The sequence below is a fragment of the Thunnus albacares genome, chromosome 21 (assembly GCF_914725855.1).
Source record: "Thunnus albacares chromosome 21, fThuAlb1.1, whole genome shotgun sequence".
NCBI classification, from domain to species: Eukaryota; Metazoa; Chordata; class Actinopteri; order Scombriformes; family Scombridae; genus Thunnus; species Thunnus albacares.
The window spans coordinates 18,102,369-18,127,801 of NC_058126.1; the positions used below are offsets into that span (position 1 = coordinate 18,102,369).

At 39.2% G+C, this 25,433-nt stretch overlaps 1 protein-coding gene across 1 annotated transcript in view; it reads left to right on the top strand.

The window, feature by feature from the left end:
* ofcc1 (orofacial cleft 1 candidate 1) overlaps nt 1–25,433 on the top strand; it is an 80,648-nt gene that overhangs the window by 38,805 nt on the left and 16,410 nt on the right. Inside the window, exons 9-12 of the mRNA XM_044339916.1 lie at nt 9,226–9,474; nt 11,819–12,071; nt 12,560–12,723; nt 17,100–17,259. Of these exons, the coding sequence (XP_044195851.1) occupies nt 9,226–9,474; nt 11,819–12,071; nt 12,560–12,723; nt 17,100–17,259 (826 nt within the window). The remainder of the gene's footprint in view (nt 1–9,225; nt 9,475–11,818; nt 12,072–12,559; nt 12,724–17,099; nt 17,260–25,433) is intronic.

A 25,433-nucleotide genomic window follows, 5' to 3' on the forward strand; every position in this document is an offset into this window, starting at 1 on the left:
TCAGAGCTGTCAGCTCCCTGACAGGCTAACGTTGCAATATGATTGGTTAATCTGCTGTGATGTGGGTGTCAGTCAGAGCTGACTGCGGTCCCATTGGTGGTCTGGGTCAAATGAATGTGTTTCCCACAGACACGTAAGAGGGAGATGGGGGAGGGGTCTCATGTAGAGGAGAAGTGACAGGAACTATATGTGAAAGCATATGAGTGATTGTGTGTGATTTGTGCATGAGAGATTGTGTATGTGTGTGTGCGCTTGTGTGTGTGAGCAGGAGTTAGGCCAGAGGTGATGCTTCCCTCACGCTCTTCTTTTTTTTTATCTGCAATCACTTGTTCCAGTTTGACATAAACATCTTAAAAAAGATGGCAAAAGTCAACAAACAACTCCCCAAGAATTTAAAAGTGGATTGTGATGGCTTTTAGCATGCAGATGCATACTGACTAATGCAGTGTAGCACAAACATGCACTAATGCACCGTGCCCTGTGTAAATAAATATGAACTTTTAGGAAAACATCACTGACAGGCAGCTCTAATAATATAACTGACAAGTTGTACATGTCGATGTTATCAGAATTTGATTCACAGTACAATTGTTGTGTGCGAGCATGATGTCATCAGCTCCCATTTTAGCAATTGTCAGTTAAGAAACAAGCATACTTGATTAGTAAGAGTTAACAGTTTGCCTTTGTCTTACACTTTGTTTGTTTGGAGGAACACATATATGAGATATGACTGACATTTATAAAAACACACATACACTCAGCCTTTAGCCCATTTATGGTGTTTTTTTCCCGGCGTTATCAAAAATACCATCTTTTTTATTCATAGTTGCATCAAGCTTTGATCTTATGATTGAAGGCTGATTATTTTTTGCTTTTCCTAAGACAGCCCAAGATGTTTTCAAGTAGTGGAACCACAGCATTTTCTTAGTGCAATAAAAATAACATTCAGAATGTTGTTACCCTTAAAAACAACAAAGAAAAAAGTCAAAAAGACAAGTGAACTGTGTGATTCTAGAAAAAAGGAGAGAAAGCCATTGCACCTCGTGTCTTTGGGGTTAAAATACAGATCATGAACCTGTCCGGGGATCTTTGTTACATCTTTCACTCCCTCATTTACATCTTCCTGTCAAAATAATTTTAAAAAGAGGGAGAAAAAGTGATAAAAGAGTCTGGCCACATCATGAAGAAAACGGTTTTAAGACATTAACACTGTTTAATTTCATCCTGTTAATACAATTGATAAAACAAAAAAGAAAGTAATATGAGAGCTGCAGCACAGATGCCAGGTCAGATCTGTGACGCTGGATGGCATTCCAGGTCAGAAAAACTTTTTTTCCTTGCTTTCTTTTTTCACTGTCCATCCCTCACTTAATTGCTCTCTGCATACACTCATACAATACATAGTTAGTCTCTCTGGCTCATAACTATTTCCTCCCTCTCACTCCCTCCCGTTAATTCTGTCTTTATCTCACTTTCTGTGCCTCTAATTTTCTCCATCTTTCTCTCTCCATCCTTTCCTCATTCTCTGCGTGTCTCTATCTCTCTGGTGACAATGTCCTGCAGTTATGAGACAAGGTCAGAGAAGTGAAATCCATTTAAATACTGATGCAACTCTCTGGAGGCCTATACTCAGCCTCTGCAGCACTCCTCCCTGTACGCCTCTCCCAAATTGATGAATGGATATATCGCCTTAGAACATTTATTATTTGTCCTGTATTAATCATTCAATGTATTGCACATTTAATGGCACGGTGTTTTGTGTTTTTTTTCTCAGTGCCCCAAAAAAGTTTATAGAGGGGAAAAACAACCTGTTCTTCATTGTTAAGAACTGTGGTAGTAGTAGTGGTGGTAGCTGTGTGTGTAACAAGTGCCTGGGAAGTCCCTGTGTGTTTGTTGATCCCAGGTGCATCTGCATTTGAAATGTTTCCACCCTAGTTTATGGTGCACCAAGGGACGTGCCATTTCCATGTTTTAATCCCCTCTCGTGCTTAGTCAGGCGCTCCATAAAAACGCCACATGTTTCACAGCAGTGAAACGGCTACCTCATGTATACATGTAAACTATTCCAAGGTGTGTGAGAAGGCAAAAACACATTTTTGCAGGAGGGATTTGTTTGGCTAGTGCAGCAGTCAAAAAGCCAGATTATCTCTTATCAAATAAGTGGTGTTATTTTGTTTTTTGGTTGTTACATTGATGTATATGTTCATTTCCTTTTTTCTACTTGTGGTCAACATTGATTTCTTTAATTGTAATCAAGTGGTTATTATTGTAACCATGACGATGAAAGTCCCCTAACCATAGCACCAAAGCAGAAATGTTTACGTAAACTGAGGAGTTATTTTGACCCAAACCAACAACTTTTCCAACCCTAATCAAGTTGTTTTTAAGCCTAAAACTAACCAGACCCATGGCAGTGTAAGATCAGATTTTATTTTTGAAACAGTTCACTGATGGCATCGGATCAGAAAGTGTTTCTGTGTTTCATCCTGGCGGCCACAGTGTATTCTGTCGCCTGATTTGGAGGACTTGTTTTTTTTAAACGGTATGACATGATGATGAAGTTGTTGTTTAGCGTTCCAGGTCTGAGTTTTGACATCATCTCTGACCACATGACCATGATTTTGAGAAAACTGGATGAAGCAGAAAGACGGGGGGACAGCTTGTTGCTATGATGTGAAATTGTTCGCATTTATTGTGTTTCGTTTGTTGTGTTCGCAACAAACTGGGTAGTAATTTACTTTCTTATCTGAGTTGATTACATCAGTATGAACATATGTGCTGATTCTGTTTTTATTGCACTAGAGAGTCATCTTCAAAAATTCATAACCCAAACTCTGAGACATTGTTGCCCACATACAATAAAATGTTCCACATTTTACTCTTAATCATTACCATGATGCTGATTCAGTGTTCCTTCCTAGTTTGCTGCTTGGTTTCACATTACATCTAATCATTCATACAACATTTTTATCAGCTTGTGATTCTATGCCAGAATTGCATCTCACCCACTGCTAGCTAATCAACAGCACAGAGCACTTGTGGCCTTTTCCATGGCCTTCATACGCTTCCCTACATGTGAGAACCTCCCTCACGTTGTAAAAATGAGCAGCCAACTATAAGTCAAACAATGATTCCTAATTAAGTGGAACATATTTTTTTTTCCACTGCTTCTGATTATGCTCTCCTCTACTCCCCGTCAGCTGCAAATAATTCTGATAATTTGGTGGTGCATCGTTATACTATTTTAATTACATGATGATGGACTCCAGTTCTGAAGCTGAGTCACTATTCCATAATTCTCTTTTACTGAAACCACACCCCAAAATACCTGCCACTGCTCATTTTGTCAATGAAACTCATTCATATATATTCTCAGCTAGCCAGGGTCTCTGTAGAAAACAGAGCTTATAAAGCCCCTAAATGATGAGGTAATTGTTCTCGGAACAAATAAAATAAGAATTTTAAATAAGTAAGGGGAAAGAAAGAGAGAGAAAGAGGGAACACAAAGTTAAATCTGAAGCAATTTTTTGTGATTTTTTTCCCCACAATATAAATAAAAAAAAATCTCAATATATATAAAAATGGCTCAATTATCTAAAAGCCTTGCAGGCATGTAGTCCTGCTCTGTTCAGCTTGTTTTTATGCACATATACATTCAAGGTGCTTTGGAAAATGATAGCAGCTCAGTAAGCAGTGATTATCATTTAATACATCTTATGGGAGCAGGTTTCTTTGTGATTTCCACTTCTTGCATTATATTTGTCCCACCTGTGCAAACCCCTCTTATATGTCAGTCATTACGTAAGTCCGTGTGCTTCTGCGTAAATGCAAAGGGGTCAACAAAGCTTAATGTTTATACTGTGGGAATGACCGTAGCATCTGTGCATTATGCAAACTTGGACTGGTATACAAACATTTGTTCATGTCTATGCAACACAGAGTTTATATAAATATACACATATAGAAAATTGTACTCTGATTCTTATTTATGTACATGTGTGGTTTACACATAAATATACTGATTCTAGACAATGGAAATTGTAAAAATGATGTCTTTGATAATTGTGAACAGCAGTGTTGAGGCCATTCAGTGTGTGTGTGTGTATTTATGTGTTTGTCTAATGAATTCTTACATTGCATCTCATTGCTTTCATCTTGAAGTGCTTCACTGACTAATCATTTACTGGTAGGAGGTTAACCCTAAACCCTGAACTACAGTCCAATTAATGAGTTGTTACTTTACCTTATACTGTAGATATTATGCTCATGTTGTTTGTTTTGGTTTTTGGGTTATACACTTACGCACAAACAATAGTCAGGTGCCCAAATGAACACTGACATATTTTTCTCGGTCATTCATACTGGACATTAAGACATTCCTTCACAATGCACCTTCCATGCAAAAAAAAGTTTCCAAAAAGTTTCCTGGAAGCTAATATGAGGCTTCAACCTTCCAAATTAGTCAAATAAATTCAATATATTTCAAAGTTACTGTCTTTTAGTGCTGCAGCTGAACAGGAAAACACTGTCTATCAAGACACAAAAAGAGGGTTTTTTAATATATTAAAAAGACTGTAACTGTGGAAGATGTCCACTTTATTTGACTAACTTCAAATAAACTTTACCATACATTTGTGCTCAAAATGAGGCCTGTGGATTTTGTCCCGCATCACACACTGTAAGTGCATTTGGAGGAGATCTTCTCAGTATTAACTGAAGGAATGATTACAGCAAGCGAAACCTGTTTCGATGTTGATATGGGCACCTGACTGTTGTTTTAAGACAGACTCGAAAATTATGAACCTAATTATTTAATTAAAGGATAGCTTGTTTTTCAAAACAAGTTGATTTCAACTTGACATTTTTATTCACACACCCTTTGCCACGTGTACACCGGTTTACAACTTGCAAACTCATTCTCACTCAAAGTTTTGTTTTGTTTTTCCATTTCAAACTAAATTAAAAACCTTAATAATCCCTCAGAGAGGAACTGGTTGTGAAACTCACAGAGGACAGATGACAGATACAGTCAAAATCCAAAACAAATGCATTATCAGCATTCTTCAAAGATGAAATGTAAACAAAGATGCGGTATCTTCAGTCCTATCTCTTGACACCTAAGATAATCACACTTCCATAATCACCACGACTCTCGTGCATCTGGGCCACTAAGAAAACAATCACGTTATCTGTCAATCTTTTAAGTCTATTTTCACACTGTATCTTTGCTTTCTCTATTTCCCCAACAGCTAACCATTCTTCGACTATGTGGGAAAAGATGTGTGGGTTTTAGTGCATTTATAAACAATGCCAGTGGCCCAAATAAGACAGTGACAGAAAATAACTTAATCCTCAAAATAAAGGGATAAGTCCAATACTTTAAGTGGCCTTAAACACTGGAGGGTTTAAGCCACCAGGGCTATGCAGAGGGTTTCTGAGGGTTACCTTCAGTCTCTTCGGCCCTGGAGCCTTCTTACCATAAATCTGCTATTTAAAATGTAACACTCCACTGTACTCCTCTTCCCCCCCCCGCCCCTCCATCTCTCATTACCCATGCTGTCTTAGAGGTTTAATACTTGTCTGTACTTGCTATTCACTCTGAACTATAGCACAGCTCCCGTTTGTTGTCATGTTGTACCACATTAAGGGACACAACCTGGGAAAACCAGTCCAGGAAATGGTTCTCGCTCCAATGGTTGACAGATATATGCTAGTTAAATCTGATTTACGGATGCTGGCATACTCTGACAAGCTTTAGAGAAGATGATGAGTCCTTTTGCAATGCGCTTTGATGAAATGAACAACAAACATATCAAAACTAAGATAATGAGGGAACAGCTTCTGGCCCAGATTTCACAGAATCATATAAAGTACAATTCAAATATAGTATTATGTGCCAATGCATGCCTGTTGAAATGGTTAGTTTCATCTTTAGGCTGCTACGCCACATGCTATCAGTCGTTCAGGGGACAAGCTGTGATATTGGAATGAAACCTCTTTCGTTCCTGCAAGATAAAAAGCCCACACCTCCACCCCCTGCCTTTCCCTCTTTTTTTTCCTGTATTGTACTTTTGTAATTGGAGGTGCCATAATGAAATCAATTCAGTGGTGATAACAGATTTCACATCATGTTACCTGTTTCCCTTGGAAGAGGCCGCCACGTGAAGATGTCTAAAAATATTCCTCTTTCATGCATCATCAATATCTTCATTATATGAAGGATGGGCGTCAGGTTGTGTTTACTGTTTTCGTTTAAATGCCACTTGACAGGGTAGCATCTTGCCAATGTCTGTAACACACTGCTTTTTTTTTGTCTACTGTGTAATTTCACTTTTGCAGACATGCGAAAAGCAGTTATATACCACACAGTGGTGATAAAGCTTGGAAGAGAATAAAAATGCCCTTGTCACAATCATAACAGAGAAGCAGAGACACACGTTTGCTTTACATTATCATCTTTCTTTTTGTGTTATACTTCAAAATCCCATGTAAACAAACAACTTGACACTGGAATTGCACACTTTTCAATATACAGTCGCAGCAAAATGTGTTTTTTTGTTGCTGTGGCCTGAAAAGTATGTTGGGTTTTTTTGGCAATATCTACTGTAAATCTAAAGAGTCATGTTTCTTTGCTTCTTGTAGCCATGCATTCAAAAGATTCAGGGTAGTGCCACTGATTAATATGGAGGCCTTTGCACCCTTTATGAAAAGTTGTTCTTTAACCATAGAATGCAACTTTAATGTGACAATAGTAGCAGAGTACAAACAGCAGCAGTGAGCAGACATCAGATGAATTAATTTACATGTAATGAGAAAGAAATAGACACCATATAATTATTCCTACGTATACCATTATTGCATTTATTAACCTGTATGCATCTCACAGCTCACTGATCTCACACAGAAAATATACAGTATATTTGCAGTGGAGCTCTTGTAATGCAGTTCATGCTGTAGTTTACAATCTCAACCACAGAGCTGACCGGTAACTGACTTTTATGACAGATGTTTATCCTCTCTGCTTGATTTTATTTCAACCATGAATATGCTAAATATGAATATTTAGCAGGCCAAACTGTTGACTAAGCGTTTTCTGAATGAATCCTGAGTTCTCCCATGTGTGCTGTATGTTACACCACTGCTCTTGTGTGCATCCACTAAGGAACTTAACTTACTAACGAATAATTTTACACTTCAGAGAGTGTGCCCACCTCACAGGAACAGCAGAAGATGATCTCTTTTGTTTTAAATGCATCTGAGTGTGACTGTTCATATTTTAGCAGCAATAGGAGTAGGGAAGAAAACGCAATGCTGCATTTTGATGCAAGTCTAGCCTAATTATTTGGAGAGGTTGGGGGGGGGGGGGCAATACAATTGATTCTGTTTTTTTTTTCTTGTTTTTCGTCTTTAGGCAGTGTACCATTTTCCCTAGATACACACTACAAAGTGAATTCCTACTGTGCTCTGGGACACTCTGGTGAGACACAGGGATATCCACAGGCAAAGGCCTTAAGTCACACTCTGTGATGCTAACCATAGCTCTACTGTACACACCTACTTTAGCCTTGGTCTAATTACTGTCAGCCAGACGATAGGGGTCATTGGTGTCTCCTTGTGTTTACATGTGCTGTAATATATGCATGTTTCAACAGTACACACCAATTTACTATTCACTAACACACTACGCTGTTGCATGTGATGTCAAGTTTAATTTTTAATGGAAGACCATTACTAGCCCATTCTGACATACTTTGAATATGTCTCTCCTCTCCTCTCCTCTCCTCTCCTCTCCTCTCCTCTCCTCTCCTCTCCTCTCCTCTCCTCTCCTCTCCTCTCCTCTCTTCTCCTCTCCTCTCCTCTTCTATCCTCTCCTCTCTTCTCCTCTCCTCTCTCGCCTCCACTGCTCCATCTGTGTCCTCTATATGAAAGGGAATAGTTTAGCAGGCCTGACAAAGGGCGGCACAGAGGAGGCAGAGGTGCTGAGGGAAGCTGAGCACTGCTGGAAGGGATTCCTATCTGTTTGTGTGTGTGAGTGTGTGTGTGCATGTGAGAGAGAGAGAGAGAGAGAGAGAAAGAGAGGGAGTACATTTGTATACATGTGCGAATTTGAATAATTTTGAATGTCAATTTGAATACTACTTATCCCTACCTGTAATGTTTACTGCATATCTGTTGAGAGTCAATGATGTAGAGAAAATTAAGTACTTGCGACTGTAAAACTAAAAATACAGTCCCCCGTTTCCTAAAAGCATCTCAATGCTAAGGTGATCGTAAAATACATTTTAAGAACCTTAGCTGGGTTTTAGACTGAAAACAGCAATGCATTAAAACAGTACATGGCGCTGGGCTGGTAGGAGTGTGTTGTTTAGGCACCGGTGAGACAATGAAATATTATCCAGGAAGTCCACTTGGAGAAACAAATATATGCATTTGAAGGCTTATCAACAGTTTGTAATACTCACAGACAGCATTTTACAACTCTGGAAAGGTATCAGCAGCAACTATTTTATCTTTCATCTTGATGCTTGTGAAACAAACAACAGAAATATGGCAACCACATTAGAAAATAATTCGCAGGAACGTGCACTTGCATGTGTGCGATTGGCCAATGTAGCGCCTTGCCAGATGACGCCATGTCACATAGCAGCAAAACCTGAACCTGGTTCAACTTTTGCTGCTGAACTGAACTACTACACTGACTGAATGGCCTCCTTCGAGTGAATGTTAAATATGTTAAGTTACTTTAAAGGGTATTCAGCATCATCTTCAGCACCACGGACAGCTGACATTAAGGAGCACTTAACGGTATGCGCGTGCAGTTGTTCTTACGTGCTGCTTTTCTAACGTGTTTTGAAATTTAAGAGCATTCGGAGGAACTTTTAAAGTTCTTAATTTCTGAGATTGAGTTTTTTTAGGAAATGGGGTCCAGGTCATTAGATCTGGTGAGGTAACTGCTGAGGTATACTTACTGTAATGTCAATACAATGCACATGTTGCTTTTTAACCTTTTATAGTAAAGATCAGCCTGCGTTCAAGTCATGTAGCTATGAATGTAATGTAAGTTGCATTAGTTCAAGGACATGTGACAGTTTGAGGATGACACTCAGACATTGTTGTGTTTAAAAATCTATTTTAAAATATTATGATCAGAAGGGAAAAAAAGTGAAGAAAAAACTCATAACCTCTCATGTATATTGTGCTTGATCCTCCTCTGTCTAAAAACAGACCAGGACTGAGTGGACCTGCTTCCTGTCCCCCATGCCTGTCCAACCGAGCCCGCCTGGCCCTCCGCATGCTGCCGTCCGAGCTGGGCCTTCTGTTGCCGCGGCAACAACAACTGCATAGCTGGCGTGGCTCCGTTCGGCAGCTCGGCCTCATTATGCTGCTGCTGGCTTTGATGTGGTTTGTGAGGCTCTACCTGCATTACTGCAGCCAGTGGCTCTACCTCCAGGCGATAGCAGTTCCTGTCAACAAGTGAGTTTGCTTCCTTTGATATCGCCCTGCACACACACACACACACACACACACAGACACACACACACACACACACACATACACAAGGGTGGGGGAAGCGTACAGATACACATGCACACACAAAAAGCAGAACTACATAGACACTTTTTGAGCACACACATTGCTGCTAACATGAATCCCTTTACATGGAGGACAGATACATATATAGATTGCTGAAGCATGTGGGTAAATTGCACATGTGCACACACACAAACACACACTCACAAACAGAATTCATTGCACAACAGACATGCATGCAAGCTCAGAAACACACACATGCAAAGCACGGTTGTGGGAAAATGGGGTGTGGACGGGATATGGAGCAGAGGAGAGAATGGGGATGTGCAGTGTGTATTGGAAACACACACACATACACACACACTGGATAATCATCTGTTTGGAATCCCCCCATTAACATTTTAACAAGACTCTCTCAATATTAACAAACCATTGCTGGGGGAGTTTGTTGATTTCACCACACGGCTCTAAGTCCCAAAAGGCTACATTATTTGGAAGGAATTTATTGTTATTATTTGGTACACAGCATTGAGAATAAACAGCAATAAGATACCACAGAACTGTTAAATCACATCTCATTGGCATATGGTGCTGATTTAATTCATCACAATAAAAAGGGCTGGCTGCAAACATGCATACAAGCAGGTTTTTATTACAATAGCATGGGGGTGCAAACATCACGTTAAATCATGGAAAGTGATAGAGGACAGCAAAAAAAAAAAAAAAAAAGGAGAAAAAAATGTGGCTGAATGGAAAAAAAGGATGGACTGAGGGGGCGGATAGGAGGTGAAAAAACAAAAATGCGAAAACAGAGGGGGTCAACGTCGGATGACAACTTCCACATGTCCGAATCTGCTGCTTTCCCTTCGAGCATTTCTCTCTCCATGCTATGGCCAGAGCTGGCGGTGCCCAGTGAGAGAGACCAAGAGTGACATCAGAGTGGCTCGTGTGATGACAGGCCTCCCTCCCCATTTGTTTCTATCTCAACCTTTCTTTTTTACTCTTCTCTATCTCTCTCTTCCTCCTCCTTCCTCATAATCCATCCCAGGCAATTAGTGGACAGCAAAGTGTGCACAGAAGCAACAAGGTCTTTTTTACACACTGACACAATCGGACCAGTCAGATGACCAAAATCAATGGTGAAAGACATATTTACATTCTAGGTTTTAAAAATCTAATGTAAGCTGCCGAATAAATGTAGTGCTGTACAAAATGTACAGTACTTCTCTCTGAAATGTAGTAGAAGTATAAAGTTACATAAAATGAAAATACTTCAGTCCCTGAAAGTTGTACATAACTACAGTCCTTGAATAAATGTACTTCCAACACTATTCAAGATCCACATTGCTTGGCGATAGCACTTGCTAAAGATCATTAGAGTACCACTTGCAGTTGTGAAATTTACAATACAATGTGACATTTGAAGACAAAGAAAAAAAAAATATTAAATGAACTGCCACTGTCAATATTTTATATGGAATGATGCAGTCCAAATGCTGTAGGTTTCATCCTATTATATGAAGATTCACTATAAATTAAATATTTCCCTGCCATTCTTAGAATGACACTGAACAATGTAATTTATTGGCAAAATAGAAATAACATTAAACTTGTCTATCTGTGCTGGCCATCCAGTGAGTTAATCTTTTGGAAGTTAGGAGATTTGCTTCAGATAAAACACCAATGGACCTCTTCAGTCAGATTAATGAACAGAATCTGAAAGGCGCTTGACTTTTAGAGCAAATCAGATGGGAATTAATGAGCAAAAACTGCACCGCTCCTCTCTCACCATTGGTTCTACCTCCCCCTGACTGATGGGAAGATTAAGAAACTCATGAGGCTTGCTGTAAATGGAGAGTCTAACTTACAATTGGGTGCTTTGAAAGCTCTCATGTAACAGCGCAGGTGATAATACTGTTATTTGTAGCATGAATGAGTTTGATTTTGATACTTTTTTGATATATTTTACCCTTTTTACATGATTTTTCAGTGAGTTGATATTTCTAGATTGTAATGCCAATAATAGTTTTCTTTAATACATCACATGTTAACAACAAGGCAGCACAGACTAGTGATGCAGCCTATGATAATGTTGATTGTCATCAAACTAATTAAATATGATTGAATCAACCACAAATAATATAATATAGTGTGTGAATTGCTGGGACCAGTTGCCCCTGAGCTGCAGAGCTTCGCAAATTCCTCACAAACACACCACAGACGTATTGACACATGCACATAATGCACACACATGCACGTCACTCGCTTCCGTTTCCTCTCCTGCCAGATTCCAGTTCCACGCACACACGGTGGACCTCGTATACCAGAGTTCTTTGCTTCACACCCGGGAGGAGCTGGTGATGGTGGTGGTGGGTCCCCTGACCTTGAACGCAGTAACGTTCCTGCTGGTTCTGATCAGATGGGGCTGTCAACAGATATTTGGCTCACTCCCTTCCTTCACGTCAAAGTTTATCATGGCTCAGGGAGTGTGGACAGTCCTCAACCCCCTGGCAGTCTTTGCAGTGGATGCCGTCCTCGGGGTAAGTCACTTAAAAATAACTTGGACACTTGTGCACTTTAAATAGGAGTTCACTTTATCTTGGCAAAGTGACTTTATATTACAAAAAAAAAGGGAGGGGGGAGGGGAGGGTGAGAAAGAAAATGTGCAAGGTTAGATGGGTGTCTTTTTTGGCAGTGGGATGGATTTTGTCAGTGAGGGAGACCGAAATGATCTGGACTGTTCAGAGTTATGAATCATTTAAGGTAATGTCTAAATCAAAATGTACTATAACGGCATTGTAAAACTGTTATTTCTGACCAAATGCTATAATTCTTTGTACTGATGTTGATGTATTTGGGAGATTTGTAACATGTGAGAGGTAAACAGTGAGCTAAAAAGTATGTGATACCATCATGTGATCTCTTCAATGACAAGAGCTTCCCCATATTGCAAATGTCCACCCTAATACATCCAACAGTTCTCTTGTGCAGATATGTCTGTTTTTTCTTCCAATCTTTGTCTTCTCAGCGTCTTGCCTACAGCCCAGATGCACCAGTGGGTGATGCAGCCAAGCTTTACTGGCACTTCTATCGAGCTGACCAATCAGGTGCAGCGGGGGTGATCATCACTCTCTTTCTCTACGCAGTACTTCTCCTTCTGTCTATCACCATCCTCTCCATATATCTTCTCAGGTGAGACATGTAGGCAACAGTCAGGTGCCACCCAACAAGCTTGGTAAAGTGTGTCAGTAGCAAACATTTTCAACAACCTAAAGCTGCGTCTGAAATTCCACACTAACATGCTATTTAGCACGCTAAAACAGTATATGAGATTTTTTTAGTATGTCCGAAACCTTTGTATGAAACCAATAGTACGTGAAGTGCATACTATTTCTGGGGAAATATTACAGTATGCAAGCACTGGACACTATGCCATGCATAAATATACCACAGTGCAAGGCAGTAGTGACAACGAGAGAGAGAGAGAAAGATTTTAGCTCTACATGCACCAGTGACAACAATTTGGCACTTGGCTGAAAACTAAAGACAGGCAGTTACAGGTGTCATAAATCAGAGCAGTGTTTTTTTTAGTCCTATAGACTATATATTGTACTCTTGTTTATACCTCAAACATGCTGCAAGGTCAAACATCTGGTAGAACATTATTTTGGAACTGACTTTTATGAGTCACTCCTTTAGAGCAAAAATAAATGCACCCACTTTGGCTCTTAAACTGATGCTATGACAGCAACAAGCTATCATGTCAGTGCATGTCAGTACTAAGAATTTCCATATTATATCACTGATGAAAAACACAGTGATGAGCATGCATCCATGGTCCCACAAACACTCAGTTCTGATTTTCACAAGTGGATCCAGTTCCTTTTGTCATATTGCTCTTTCACCCCTGACTTTGAGCTCTGTGTTTGACCTTCCTGGTGGCTGAGAAGCATAACAACACAGCTCAAGCAGTGAAAGTGGGGAATTACCAATTTTTAATTGACACAGCCTGTAGGGAACATCTGCCAATGAAAAGGAAGACCCTCTCTGAAACACTCTGGCCCTCACCAGCCTACTATACTCAAGCATCCATTCAGAAATAACCAACCACCCCCGCATCCTTGTGCCGGTTCCACCCATCCACCATTCCTTTCCTTCCTCTGTCCACAGAAAAGCACAAAAAACAACAGAAAATGAAAACAAATGTTGATCTAATCCATTTTGATTTTATAGTCGCATGGAATTACTTATGCAGTTATGCATCAACCTCACACATCTACACACAGGCGCACACTCACACACACATTCAGCTATTAGACACAAAGGCAGGCACCACACAGTTGCCTTTTTGAACATACCATACTCTGCAATTGGTTGGAAAACTGAAAGCGTTTCTAATTCAAAAGTTAGATGTGTTTTGATATAGCGTGAACATGTAACCCTCTTACATTATCCGATTAGGCTGAATGTTTTGCATGGTTGGTATCACTGAATGTTTCATACATATTGAAATGGACTGCGTATATATGGTAGTGAACACAAACACTCTATCATAAAGCATTGTGTTTTCCACTCATGTCTTGCAGATTGAGGTCAGCCATGCTGAAGCATTTACTTGTTAGGTTTGTATTGTGATTTTGCACCTCAGACTGGTTTAAGTTGGTTTAAATTAACTGGTTTGGATTTTTTTTTTTTTTAACCAAGCCTTTATGTCCTTTAAAGAGCTGTTAGAAGCTTCTTATAGGGTGAAGATTAACACAAGAACATGAAAAAAACTCTCACAACTTTAAGAAGGCTGGTCCCTAACTGCTGAGTCAAACATTGTCCTTTTTCTCAGTTTTACAAAATTACAGGAGAATAGCACAGCATTGCAATGTGAGGGCAGACTTAAACATACACCGCAGAACTATTGATTCAGAATTTTCAGCGTAAAAGATGACTATTACATTTTTCACATAATAGAAGGACATAATTTTTAGCAGCATGGAAGTAGAAAAGTAGAAGGGTGGGTTATAAATGACTGAATAATGTAACTCAGTATTCATCCAAGGTGTGTTCTCCCACCCTCATATAAGACCAAATTCCATTAACGGCTCAAAATGTAAGAAAACCCTTATTGAATTAATCAGTTTGAGATTGGCGGCCGAGGAGAGGGTGCCATCTAATTTCAGTAAGCGGGGCGCTTATCGGGCTCCAGCTAAATGGACAATATTAAAACAGCAGCCGGGAATAATGACTTCTGCCACTCAACCGCCACACGGGTTTGTATTGAATGTAGGCCACGAGGCTGAAGCAAGTCTGATAATTTTATGGGTTACAGTTTCCTATTGGCTGCAAGGAAGGGGCTCTGACACAGAGCGTGACCTATTTCTAAAAAAATGCCTCGGGCTATATGTATAGATAGAATGGACTGTTATCCTTTTTTAATTACATTTTAGGCAGCCTTTATTCACTGGCTGCAAAAATACACCTCTATCCTCTTTGAAACTTTACAAACATCAGAAACAGTGATGTGACATTGATAGTGGTGTTACATGCAAATCATTACAAGGCTTAAGACTACAAAAAAATACTTAGTTTGCATTCCCTACTCAGTTAATCAGTGCCTACATGTGTTTATCCTTTTGTGTATGTGTGGGCTTCTGTGTGTGCAAGGGTATTCAGTAAGTTAGCATATATATATATATATATATATATATATATATATATATATATATATATATATATATATATATATATATATATATATGTATATATATACAGTATGTGCATACAGTATACAGTTTAAACAGGGACTCTGGTTAGGGGGCAGTGAGACTCGTGCCCTTTAGCCCAATTAGTCATTGACCACTTCTCCTTAAAGGAAACCTGCACTGATTGGTTGTTATATTTTATAAAATTCAAGTGTATTGGTATGAGATTGGGAGGTAGGGCAGTGAACCAGTGGTCAAATCAAGTAAGAAAATGAAAAACAGAAAATTAATCTGCTATTTTGATTATTGAATAATCATTTTAATCATTTTTTAAGCAAAAATGGCAAAAATATGTTGGCAAAAATGTGATGGTTTGAGCTTTTCTTTGTCATACATGATGGTAAAAACTGAATATGTTGAGTTTTGGACTGTTGGTTGGACAAAACAAGACATTTGAAGATGTCACCTTTGACTCTGGGAAATTATAGGGGGCTTTTTTTCCCCTATTTATTTACTTTTTTGTAGACAAAATGATTAATTAAAAAGATAATTGGCAGATGAATCGATAATTAAAATAATTATTAGTTGCAGCCCTAATTATATGCAGTATAAAGGCGCGTATTTTTGGAATAATATGCATTTAATTCAGTTTTACATCACAAAAATACCTTTTATCGATATTTCATGGTTTTTTTGTCATGAATATTCTATTAAAATATACTCCATACAGTAACAAATATCCTTATGCTGACCCCTATATTGAAGAAAAACTGAGGAAAGCCTTGTCATCCAGGTCATGCCCTAGATATAAGTAACACGTACTTACATTCAAGGCACTTCCAACACCAAGGAAATAAGCCTGTTTTGAAGCACAAAGATGCAAAGATGGTGAAATCCTCCAAGAGAGAGACCGCATAAATGAATGAGAAGCACAATTCAAGTGTAGGATGAAAATGAATGCATGCTATTCCTGTGTGTGAGGTCAAGATTCTACAAACATCCCTCTCCCATGAGCGATAGGGAATGATGCTAAGTTCAAAGCTCCGTACCAGCTTCTTGTATAAATCCCCGTCTCCTTGATGTTGGTTTTATTTGAGAGTTGATTACCCTCTGACAGGCTAGAATCTCTATGGAAGGGCACAAGGTCTGCTGGTTTTGATGGTCAGCCAAAGCATTTGTTTACAGACATGGTGATTCTTTTTAGGGGTTGGCTGCATGCACCCTTGTGTGGCAAAAGAAAAATAACACTTTGGTAATATGCGCTCATCTGGAGCTATGAATCGATATGCCTTCTGCTGTGCCAACGTTTTCTTGTGACTCAGGCCGGGCTCTCCAGACGCATCTGCAACCAGCACGTCCGTTGTATCTGCCATCTTTGAAGCTGAGCATTAACACTGAAGAACATCCCAGGATCTGACTCCCACACATTAACAGATGTACAACCATGCAGACACACAGCCAAACACAGACATCGCTACAGTCAGCTTGTGTTAACAAAGTGCTTCCCACTCACAGGCCATTTTGTTTGATTCCTCTTGCTCTTTTATTGCATTTGTATTGATATATTAGACTTTTATGGAGCATTAGACTGCAAATATGCTTTGTTTAATCAATAGAAGTTTCATGGCTTCTTCCAGAGAGTTGGGATCATTGTTACTTGACCTGTTTTATAAAAGCCAACGCATATGGCAGTAAAAAAATAGCACAGAGGTAAATTTGCGGTTATCATCTTTGACACAAGGCAATGCTTGTTTTCCCTTGATTTGATATTTGACCCCATGTGACCTTTACAGCGTAGAGACAGTGGTTCAGTATGGCGTCACTCCTGCTTCCACTTCCCCCTCCTCACTTCTTTTCTCACACTACACCTTCCAGATTCCACAACGATGGTCGCATGCTGGATGTCTTCCAGAGGCTCACAGCCAAAGAAGGGACGTACTTCCTGCCTCAAGACCTGGAGCTGTCCAATCAGGAGCTGAGCTACATTGTCAAGAAGGTGGAGCAGTGGAGAGGCTTCAATGGGGAGAGGCGCAAGGTAAGCAACTCACCACACTGAGACCTCTTCTCCTGTCCTCTCTAGACGATGCTCTTCTCCTCAAACCCTTCGTGATTAATTGGGCTAATGGGTGTTTTCTTAACGACAGAATGAGCTAAAAGGTCATTGATACTAATCTGTTAGATTGGTCTGTGTAAAGTTGGTTGCCTGTAACCCCAGGAGATTTCAGCCATGGTGCGCCTCTGACGAAAAGTCTGGCTGGGGTGGGATGAGTGTTGATACTGAAAGGAACAATCATGGCAGCCATGATAGTATCACGCTGTCCATCATTACCAGATTAAATTTGGTCACTTTAACGAAGATATTACGTCCGAGTGGATGTATAGAATAGGCTCATTTTATATCATTAAATTTTCTTTAGTTACATTTCAGAAAGCTGAGAATTCATCTCAGAGGTCTTTAGCTTCATTCTAATTAGTACAAGATAATTACCAAAACAGAAACTCGGCTAGCGGGCTGCCTGATTAGTCTGTGGAAACCAATTTCCGAAGATATTTCATTAAAGAAAGACTGCTCAATCAACACACATAGTGGGATGCATGTGCACATGCTATACTGGGCATTATCTTAATGTGAACTGAGCATGGACAACTTGGTGTCAGGGAGTGCAGGATTCCAGTTTGCATAAATGCAGGTCCCCATGAAATTACTATCGCTGGAGTGAGGCTGCCGCACGTTTGACAGCCCAGCGCAGGTCGATGGTGATGGCATAGGGAAGGGCAGTGTATTAGCACCGAGCCTACACCCGATGTAGAATCTTTGCATAGTGATTGAAAATGTGACTTGTTAAGATAAGGGAAATAGAACGCAGCGATCAAACTGCAGCCCCCTTTAATTTATTCTGTAGGATTTGTTAGTGGCACACATCGCTCGGTGTTCTCCATGTTCATTAACTCCCTTGCTCTTTGCTTGCACAAGTTCATATGGCTATGGAGGAGGGAAAAAGTGAAACTACAATATGTTCAGGCTGGCTGGCTGTCAGGAAATGTTGTACCATTTTGTCTTCCAGAGGAGTAAAAACAGGCCTGACCAATCTAAAACATGTTTTGTAAGAGGTTTTGTATTATTGTGAACACAATGTGAACTTCCTCTGTGTAACCTCGTTTTAGCAAACTAGTCTTCACCTTGAAAAGTTTTCCTAATTACAGTGTGAATAGAGTCAATCTGTAGTATGACAAATATGATTTAAAGCAGACAGTTTACAGAAAAGTACTTTTTTGCTTCCAGGTTTGGTTGACAGTGTCTCAACCAATAAATACTGTATGTGATCACATACAATAAATACATTCAGGGTTGTATCTCATTGAATTTGTGTTATTTCTCTCATAACCAAACTAGAATATTGAGACAAATTTAAACTTCTGTTCAAATTTTGTTTTACAAGGTGTTGATCAAGCTTGTTAAGCACCTCACAGAAATCTCACTTTCTAAATACTTTATTGAGAATCAAAACAACTCATAAAATGGACGATGATAAATATTGTTCACATTATTAGTACTTGAGGAGGTCACATTTCTCTTAAAACTGTTTTAAAATGTAATACAAACCGGTCTCACAATCTGCGTACAAATAACATGGCTTTACACTTTCAATTGGTGTGCAGTGCATACGCCAAAGTCCAATTTTTATGTGCAGACATTTTTAACCTTTTCTCATCTCATTTAATGGCGTTGGTTAGGTTTAGGCACAAAAACCATTTTCTTAGTGTTAGGGAAAGATCTTGGTTTGGGTTAAAACAGTAAAATGCAGTAAAAATGTCCTGATGTGACACTAAAAACTCTCCAGCAACATTTTGCCAACAAATTATCTAGCCATCCACCCAACCCGCCTTCTCTTAACAAGCCAAAACTAACCTTATAAAATAAAAGAAAGTTGCGTTATATTGATGTCACTTGGCATACGCACTGCACACAATTAGAAATTGTAAAGTCATGTTATTTGTGCACAGACTGAAGAGACTGGGCTGGTAAAACTTAACTCACAAGGTATGATTATTTGTGTTATGTGTACTTCACTGCATCCATAAAGCGTTAAACTACAATTTTCCCCAAGTCCTATTTTTTTTTACATTTGTCTTGTAAGTCTTAATGAAATGCAACCCTGGCTCAGAGAGGTGACTACACCACTGCTAATGGGATGGTGATGAACCTGTTTATTGGGAGAAAATTGAACTTCCCCATGTTTGGAGACTTTGAGAGAAATTACACCCCCAAAGTTTGTGATTAAGAAAAGGCTTCATTTAGCTGCTGATGGCCTCTTGATGTGGTGGCACGGCTAAATCATCCTTGTATTACTACGTATCTCCCTCCACAGCAACAATTACAGCATACTTCATATTGTCCCTAATTTGGCGTTATTAAACTGATAAAATGTTAACACGTTAACATATTTTCCAGCATGATGAAAATTTAGGGTTATTGCATTTTATGATTTTTACATTATTCAAGCGGGCCATTTTTCATCAAAATAAGATGGGCTTTGCCATTATTTCATAATTATTGTAACAATTTCTCCTGTGAAAAGGGTCACTTTCCTAACTCAGCAAAGACATATCCCTATTAGACTAATTTGCCTACATGCAAATTTTTGCCATTTTTCCCTCATTAACTATTTATCATAGACAGGAAAAAAATATATTCATGAAGGCGAGCAAAGGAGCAGCCCGACAGAGCTGAAACTAATATTTTGCAACTCTAATGATTTTTTGCATCCTTAATTAGATAGAATAAGGTTGATATGATTAGGTCAGGATGTAGTGTTTTTCATTAAAAATACATTTCAGAAACTGTATTCCAAATGTGCCCTTGCAATTAAATAATGAATCTGACGCATTCCTTATTACGGACCCAATTAATATCAGAGGCAAGGGCGTAATTTTAATAACAGTGGGCCACGAGGCCTTCATTAGCTGAGTGAGAGAAAGGAGGGATGAGGAGAAGGAAAACAAGGCACTCAGAGGAACAGCAGCAGTCTGATATTGAGCCAATTTTAGAAAGTTATTGAACAGATTGAACAGAACACTCTTAAAAGGATAAAGTATGACATTTTCAACAAATCAGATCTGGGGCAAACAGGAACTGCAAAAACCTCTTGTTTGTTTTACCCTAATTTGATAGCAGTTGTATGTCAGTTGTCAGATACGGCAACTGAAAATCATTTAGTCTTTTGAGGTTAATCAGATACTTAAAGTAGGTTATAACATAACAAAACACACTACTGTAGTAGCAGTTGAGCCTGCGTTGGATCACAAGTAGCAATTGCTACTAGTTGCTTGACTGTGCATCAGACAGGAAACTTTCAACAGACACATGTTAGAAATCTGTCAGCCAGTTTGCACTGTGCTTGACCAGGCAACCCACCCAGGATCTCTTGTAACTGAACTATCATCACTGGGCACATCTCATCACCTGCAGTATCAACTGTAGTGGGCTAGAGGGACAAGCAGACTGTTGCATTATTTTTTACACATGTTTTTACACATTTTTTTTTACATGTAAGATATATGCAAGAGAACAGGTTGTACAATTCTGCATTAAAGGAGGAAATATGTTTGCAGGGTGCATAGCATCAGAGGTTTTATGACATCCTGTGTGTCATCATGGCTTTACTACTGTTTATGCTAAGCAAAACATAAAAATAGATTACCTTAACACAAGTAAAACAAAATGAGAGATGATTATAATCAATTAGGTAAAAACTAGTTTTCTGGATTTACTGTGCTGTAACTTAGAACTCAGCAAAATCTCTATGACGCTGTATCTCCCTGCAGCACTGAAACAATAAAAAAGAATCCACATTCAATAACCAACCTGCAAATGGCCTATTATTATCAAACTTGTAATTTTCACAAGGCGATCATCAAACATAATCTAATTTTTACTTTCTCACCAATTAACCCCATATTATAAATTCCTCTATGCCATATGATCATTTGAGTTGCTTCCAGGTTTAAATATTACTCTCAGGTTAAGATGACAGCAGTAGAGCTTCCTGGCTAAGCAAAGTAGGGGAATGAGTCGAGGACCTATCTACCTGTGTGCCTTTTAATTTGATCTCAGGAAGGAAGGAAAAAGAATGAGTTTCCGTCAAAGACCATTAGCCTCAAGTGTTGTGGATAAGAGCTGAGAGAGAGGGCGTAAGCTCATTCACCAATTATGGCGTTTTTTTAAAAATTGAAATTCTTTAAGACTTAGCTCACTGTTTTTGTTCCTCACTGCTTTTTACACATGTAGCAGACATCACATCTTGTACATGCTGTTCCACTCTTGCTTCAACCACAACAGAATTTGTTTGGAAAGAATTTTGTTAAATACTTCTAATATACTATGTAGTATAAATGAATAGTGAGTGGTGTCACCATAGTATCACACCTAGTATTTCTAGAAGCTATTTACAATTTCCATAAAAAAACATAGTATTTTGTAATTAAAGTCCTGTTCTTCTATCCCTCTTTATGGTGAAGTGTGGTTGACCTGATTGCTCTGAATCCAAATGTTGTCATCATGAAATTATATATTTGCTGTCAAATTAGTATATTGATGGAATTCCTGTCCGCTAAAAAATGGATAACAACAATGCTGAGTGAATGTATATGATGTTTAGTTTGTCAGTTATTATAAAGATTTTTTTAGGCTTTCCACGTAGTTGCATGTTGTTTGAATCATTGTCTTTGTGTTGTGTAGTTATCTGAGCTGTTATGTTATTTGTGTTATTTTATGTAACCGTTTGATGATGTTCTTTCAATAAAAAATGTAGATTTTAAAGTACCCCGAGGATAAATTGAATTTGAAATCCAGAATTTGAAGCTTTGCAATTGGCTAATCGGACCCGCCACCCGAAAGTATTTTCCTCATCGTCACCGTGTTAAGGTTTTCTTTTCATGATATCTTTAACATTTTTGTTTGTTTGTTTTTTTGTTTTCACAGACAGAAACTTGACAGTCATGTGACATGGATGCAGACCAATAGAAAGAATAGGCTAAAAAAATGTAGGCACCTCACAATTTTAGAGCTGTTATTGCGAAACTAATATGTTTTGCACTGTGGACCAACGTAGCTATTACATATTTTGATGTGAGACTGGGTTGGCTTATGTGACCATTTTTGCGATGGTTTAGCACAAAGGCTAAGAAAACCTGTAGAATAAGCTAATGAAAAGTTTAATAAGACGCTGTAGTCAACGCTGTAGATGAGTCAACAAGAACAAGAATCTTCACATTCCCTGAGCTTTTAATGCTATCATGCTCTGAGCTACTGAGTGTGCTAGCATGCTCCACATCATACTAGTGGTTCAGTAATGAGCCCCATTAATTATGTAAAGGCAGTGATGCAGATGGACCTAATTAATTGTCTCCCGTCACCCCCCTGATTACTGTACCTGGAAGGGAGGTGTTAATTTCTGTAATACTTAAGCAGGTACGCAAACTGTTTTGTCAGAGCCATCGCTATGACAATGACATAGTAGAGCACCAGCTTACCTGCTGCAAAGCTCTTTTGCTGTTAATTCACCAAAAGGAAAGTTTCCCAGTGGTGGTGGTGACATTGTGATAATTGAAGGAGAGAGGGACAGATTAAAAGAAGCAGAGAAGGAGGGAGAGAGGAGAGAGGGAGTCTGTGCCGTGGCCCTGGAGATGTTTTCGCAACCTGATTGCATCAACATTTGCGTTCCTTCGTGCCGTTTGTCTCCGTATGTCTAGGTAATGGGTTACCAGCGGGCAAGTTTGGGAACACCCAAGGTGCTTTGCAACAGCAGCGTGGTTGGTGGGGAGTAAACCTGTTGAGAGTCAAACAGCGCAGATTGGAGTGGTAATGATAACCAGAGTCTGTGAGGCTGGCTGTTAATCATATAAGATGTGTTTTCCATGTTAATCTACAGCAGTGACATCATGGTACCACCTGACCAGAGGTGAGTCAGGGTCATCCAGGGTCATCATTTTTCCCACTAATTATCTAAACATAAAAAAGGAACATTTGTAGTTTTAATCCCATTGCAAAAGTTAATTTAGAAATATTCTATAGACAAAATAATATAATGTAGATACATTTGGGTGCAAAACATGCCACCAAAATTACAATAATTTCATACATATCACAGTGAATGGGGAATTTTGATATTACAAAATCTACATGGTCTCTAAACTCTCTCCAATAAAGCATTTCACTTTATTTACAACACAACAATGCACATTATTCTCATAACACAGCACTTCACCCAGTTCATTCATCAGTCTTGCTGTGCAAATAGTACAGTAAAGAGAGTAGGAGGCCACCTGAGATGCAAATCTTAACTGAAGTAAAGGAAGAAGAGGCTTTGGGAAGGAAGACAGACAGAGGGAGCAGTGGGCTGTGACAGGACACACAGGAACCGCTGTCACATAACAATAGAACCCTCAGCTCCTGAACAGGAACCCATAACAGCAACACAGGAACACCAGGAGAGGAGAGGACAAGCTGAGTGCTTCAGTGGAATAGGAGAGGTTGTCTAGAGTCAGAGGGCAACTTATGGTCTATGGTGTCTTTGTGTGTGTGCGTGCGTGTATGTGTGTAAGCATTGGGGTCACAGAGATCTCCCAACCCCCCACTAGCCTCTACTAAAGAGCAATGTGGTCAGTGTGTATGAATGTGTTTATTCATGTTTGTGCATTTGTGTATACCGTCATCCACATTTTCATGTGTGAGTACATGCATGCATAGCTTTTTTTGCGTACCTGCATGTGCGTGTCACATTAGAGTGGCTTCTTCAATTACAGCGGATGGGTTTTTTTTCTTTTTTTTTTTTTTTAGTGGACAGCGCTGAGGGCCCCAATGGCCTGAGGCAATAGCAAGCAGGCAGGCAAGGACAGGAGCGACGTAGCAGCAAGCACAGCATCCACAGTCAGAGCATTAGGGAGCTCAATATGAGATATGACTGCAAAGGCTACATGCCTGTGTTCCTGAAAAGGTCATAGACTTTGCTGGGCAGTAATGTGTGAAAGCAGTGCACGGTGGTAAAAAAAAAAAAAAAAAAAAAAAAGAAAGAAAGAAGAAAAAAACAGATAAAGCTCAAACACATGTACACTCTCACCTCTTTCCTAGTTCACACATATACAATTGTATAGACACAAATACAAAGCACTTTAAGGCAAACTGACCTGTCCCATTGAATGTAATGGTAATGTGCATGAAAAGAAAAAAAACAAATAAGTACTGTACAATAAATGTTGTCTCTGAGGGGACCACAGCCAAATGCTAACATATCTACAATGTATATAATACCTTCTTACTATTGAGAAATCCCAAAATAACAGACAGAGAGAGAGGTACACCCTCATCATATTCTATCTTCTATTGTGTTGGGATCTGTCTCCAGGTCTATATTGAAATCTGGCTTTAATGGGCTACTCTTAGTTAGACTGTCCCATGCCTCCATTTTCAGTATGTCCGGTATGTATTGCCCTCTATGATGCATGTGCCTCTTCCTTAACCTCTGTTTGGCACCTGCTGGTACTGCAGGAGCAAGAGGCAATACCCATACAGGCCCTAGCATTCTCAGAAGAGATCTGGGCATGTGAGGGCATGGACATAGGCGTTGCTTTTACCAGTGTCTCACAGGGTCAACAAGCACAGGTAATTTCAGTTGCTTAAGAAGCAAAGGTTGCTATGGTAACTGGCTAAGTGAAAAAAAAAACAACTACTATGACTGATTGTGACTTTATTTTTTATAAAGTCACAATCAATGCCAAAACTTCATTGTGGTTCACTCCTCTTGGGTAGCAACCCATCCATATGTCTCATAGGTTGTACCTTGGATGTATAGTGTCACAGTATGAGGCGCACAGTTTGTCCCCTAAACCCTGAGGGCTTTGTAAGCAATGATTATGCATCATGAAAATTATGTTTGAAAAAGTAAGGGTCATGTTTTAAAGGGTCTTCTGCTGGCTCCTGTTAAATGTTTTGCAGCCATAAATACCTTACAAGTGGTTTCTAGACATCTGCATCGAAATGGAGCAGAGAGGTCATCTGTCAAGTGGCCAAGTGATACGGTGTCACAGAATGTTATGTCAGAGGATGGCAAGTGCCAAAAGAGTCTTAAAAATTCATTTCCCCCCTAGCATCAGATTGTTTTTAAAATATGATCATTTTATGGCTTATTTTGTTTTTGTTAGGTTTTACTG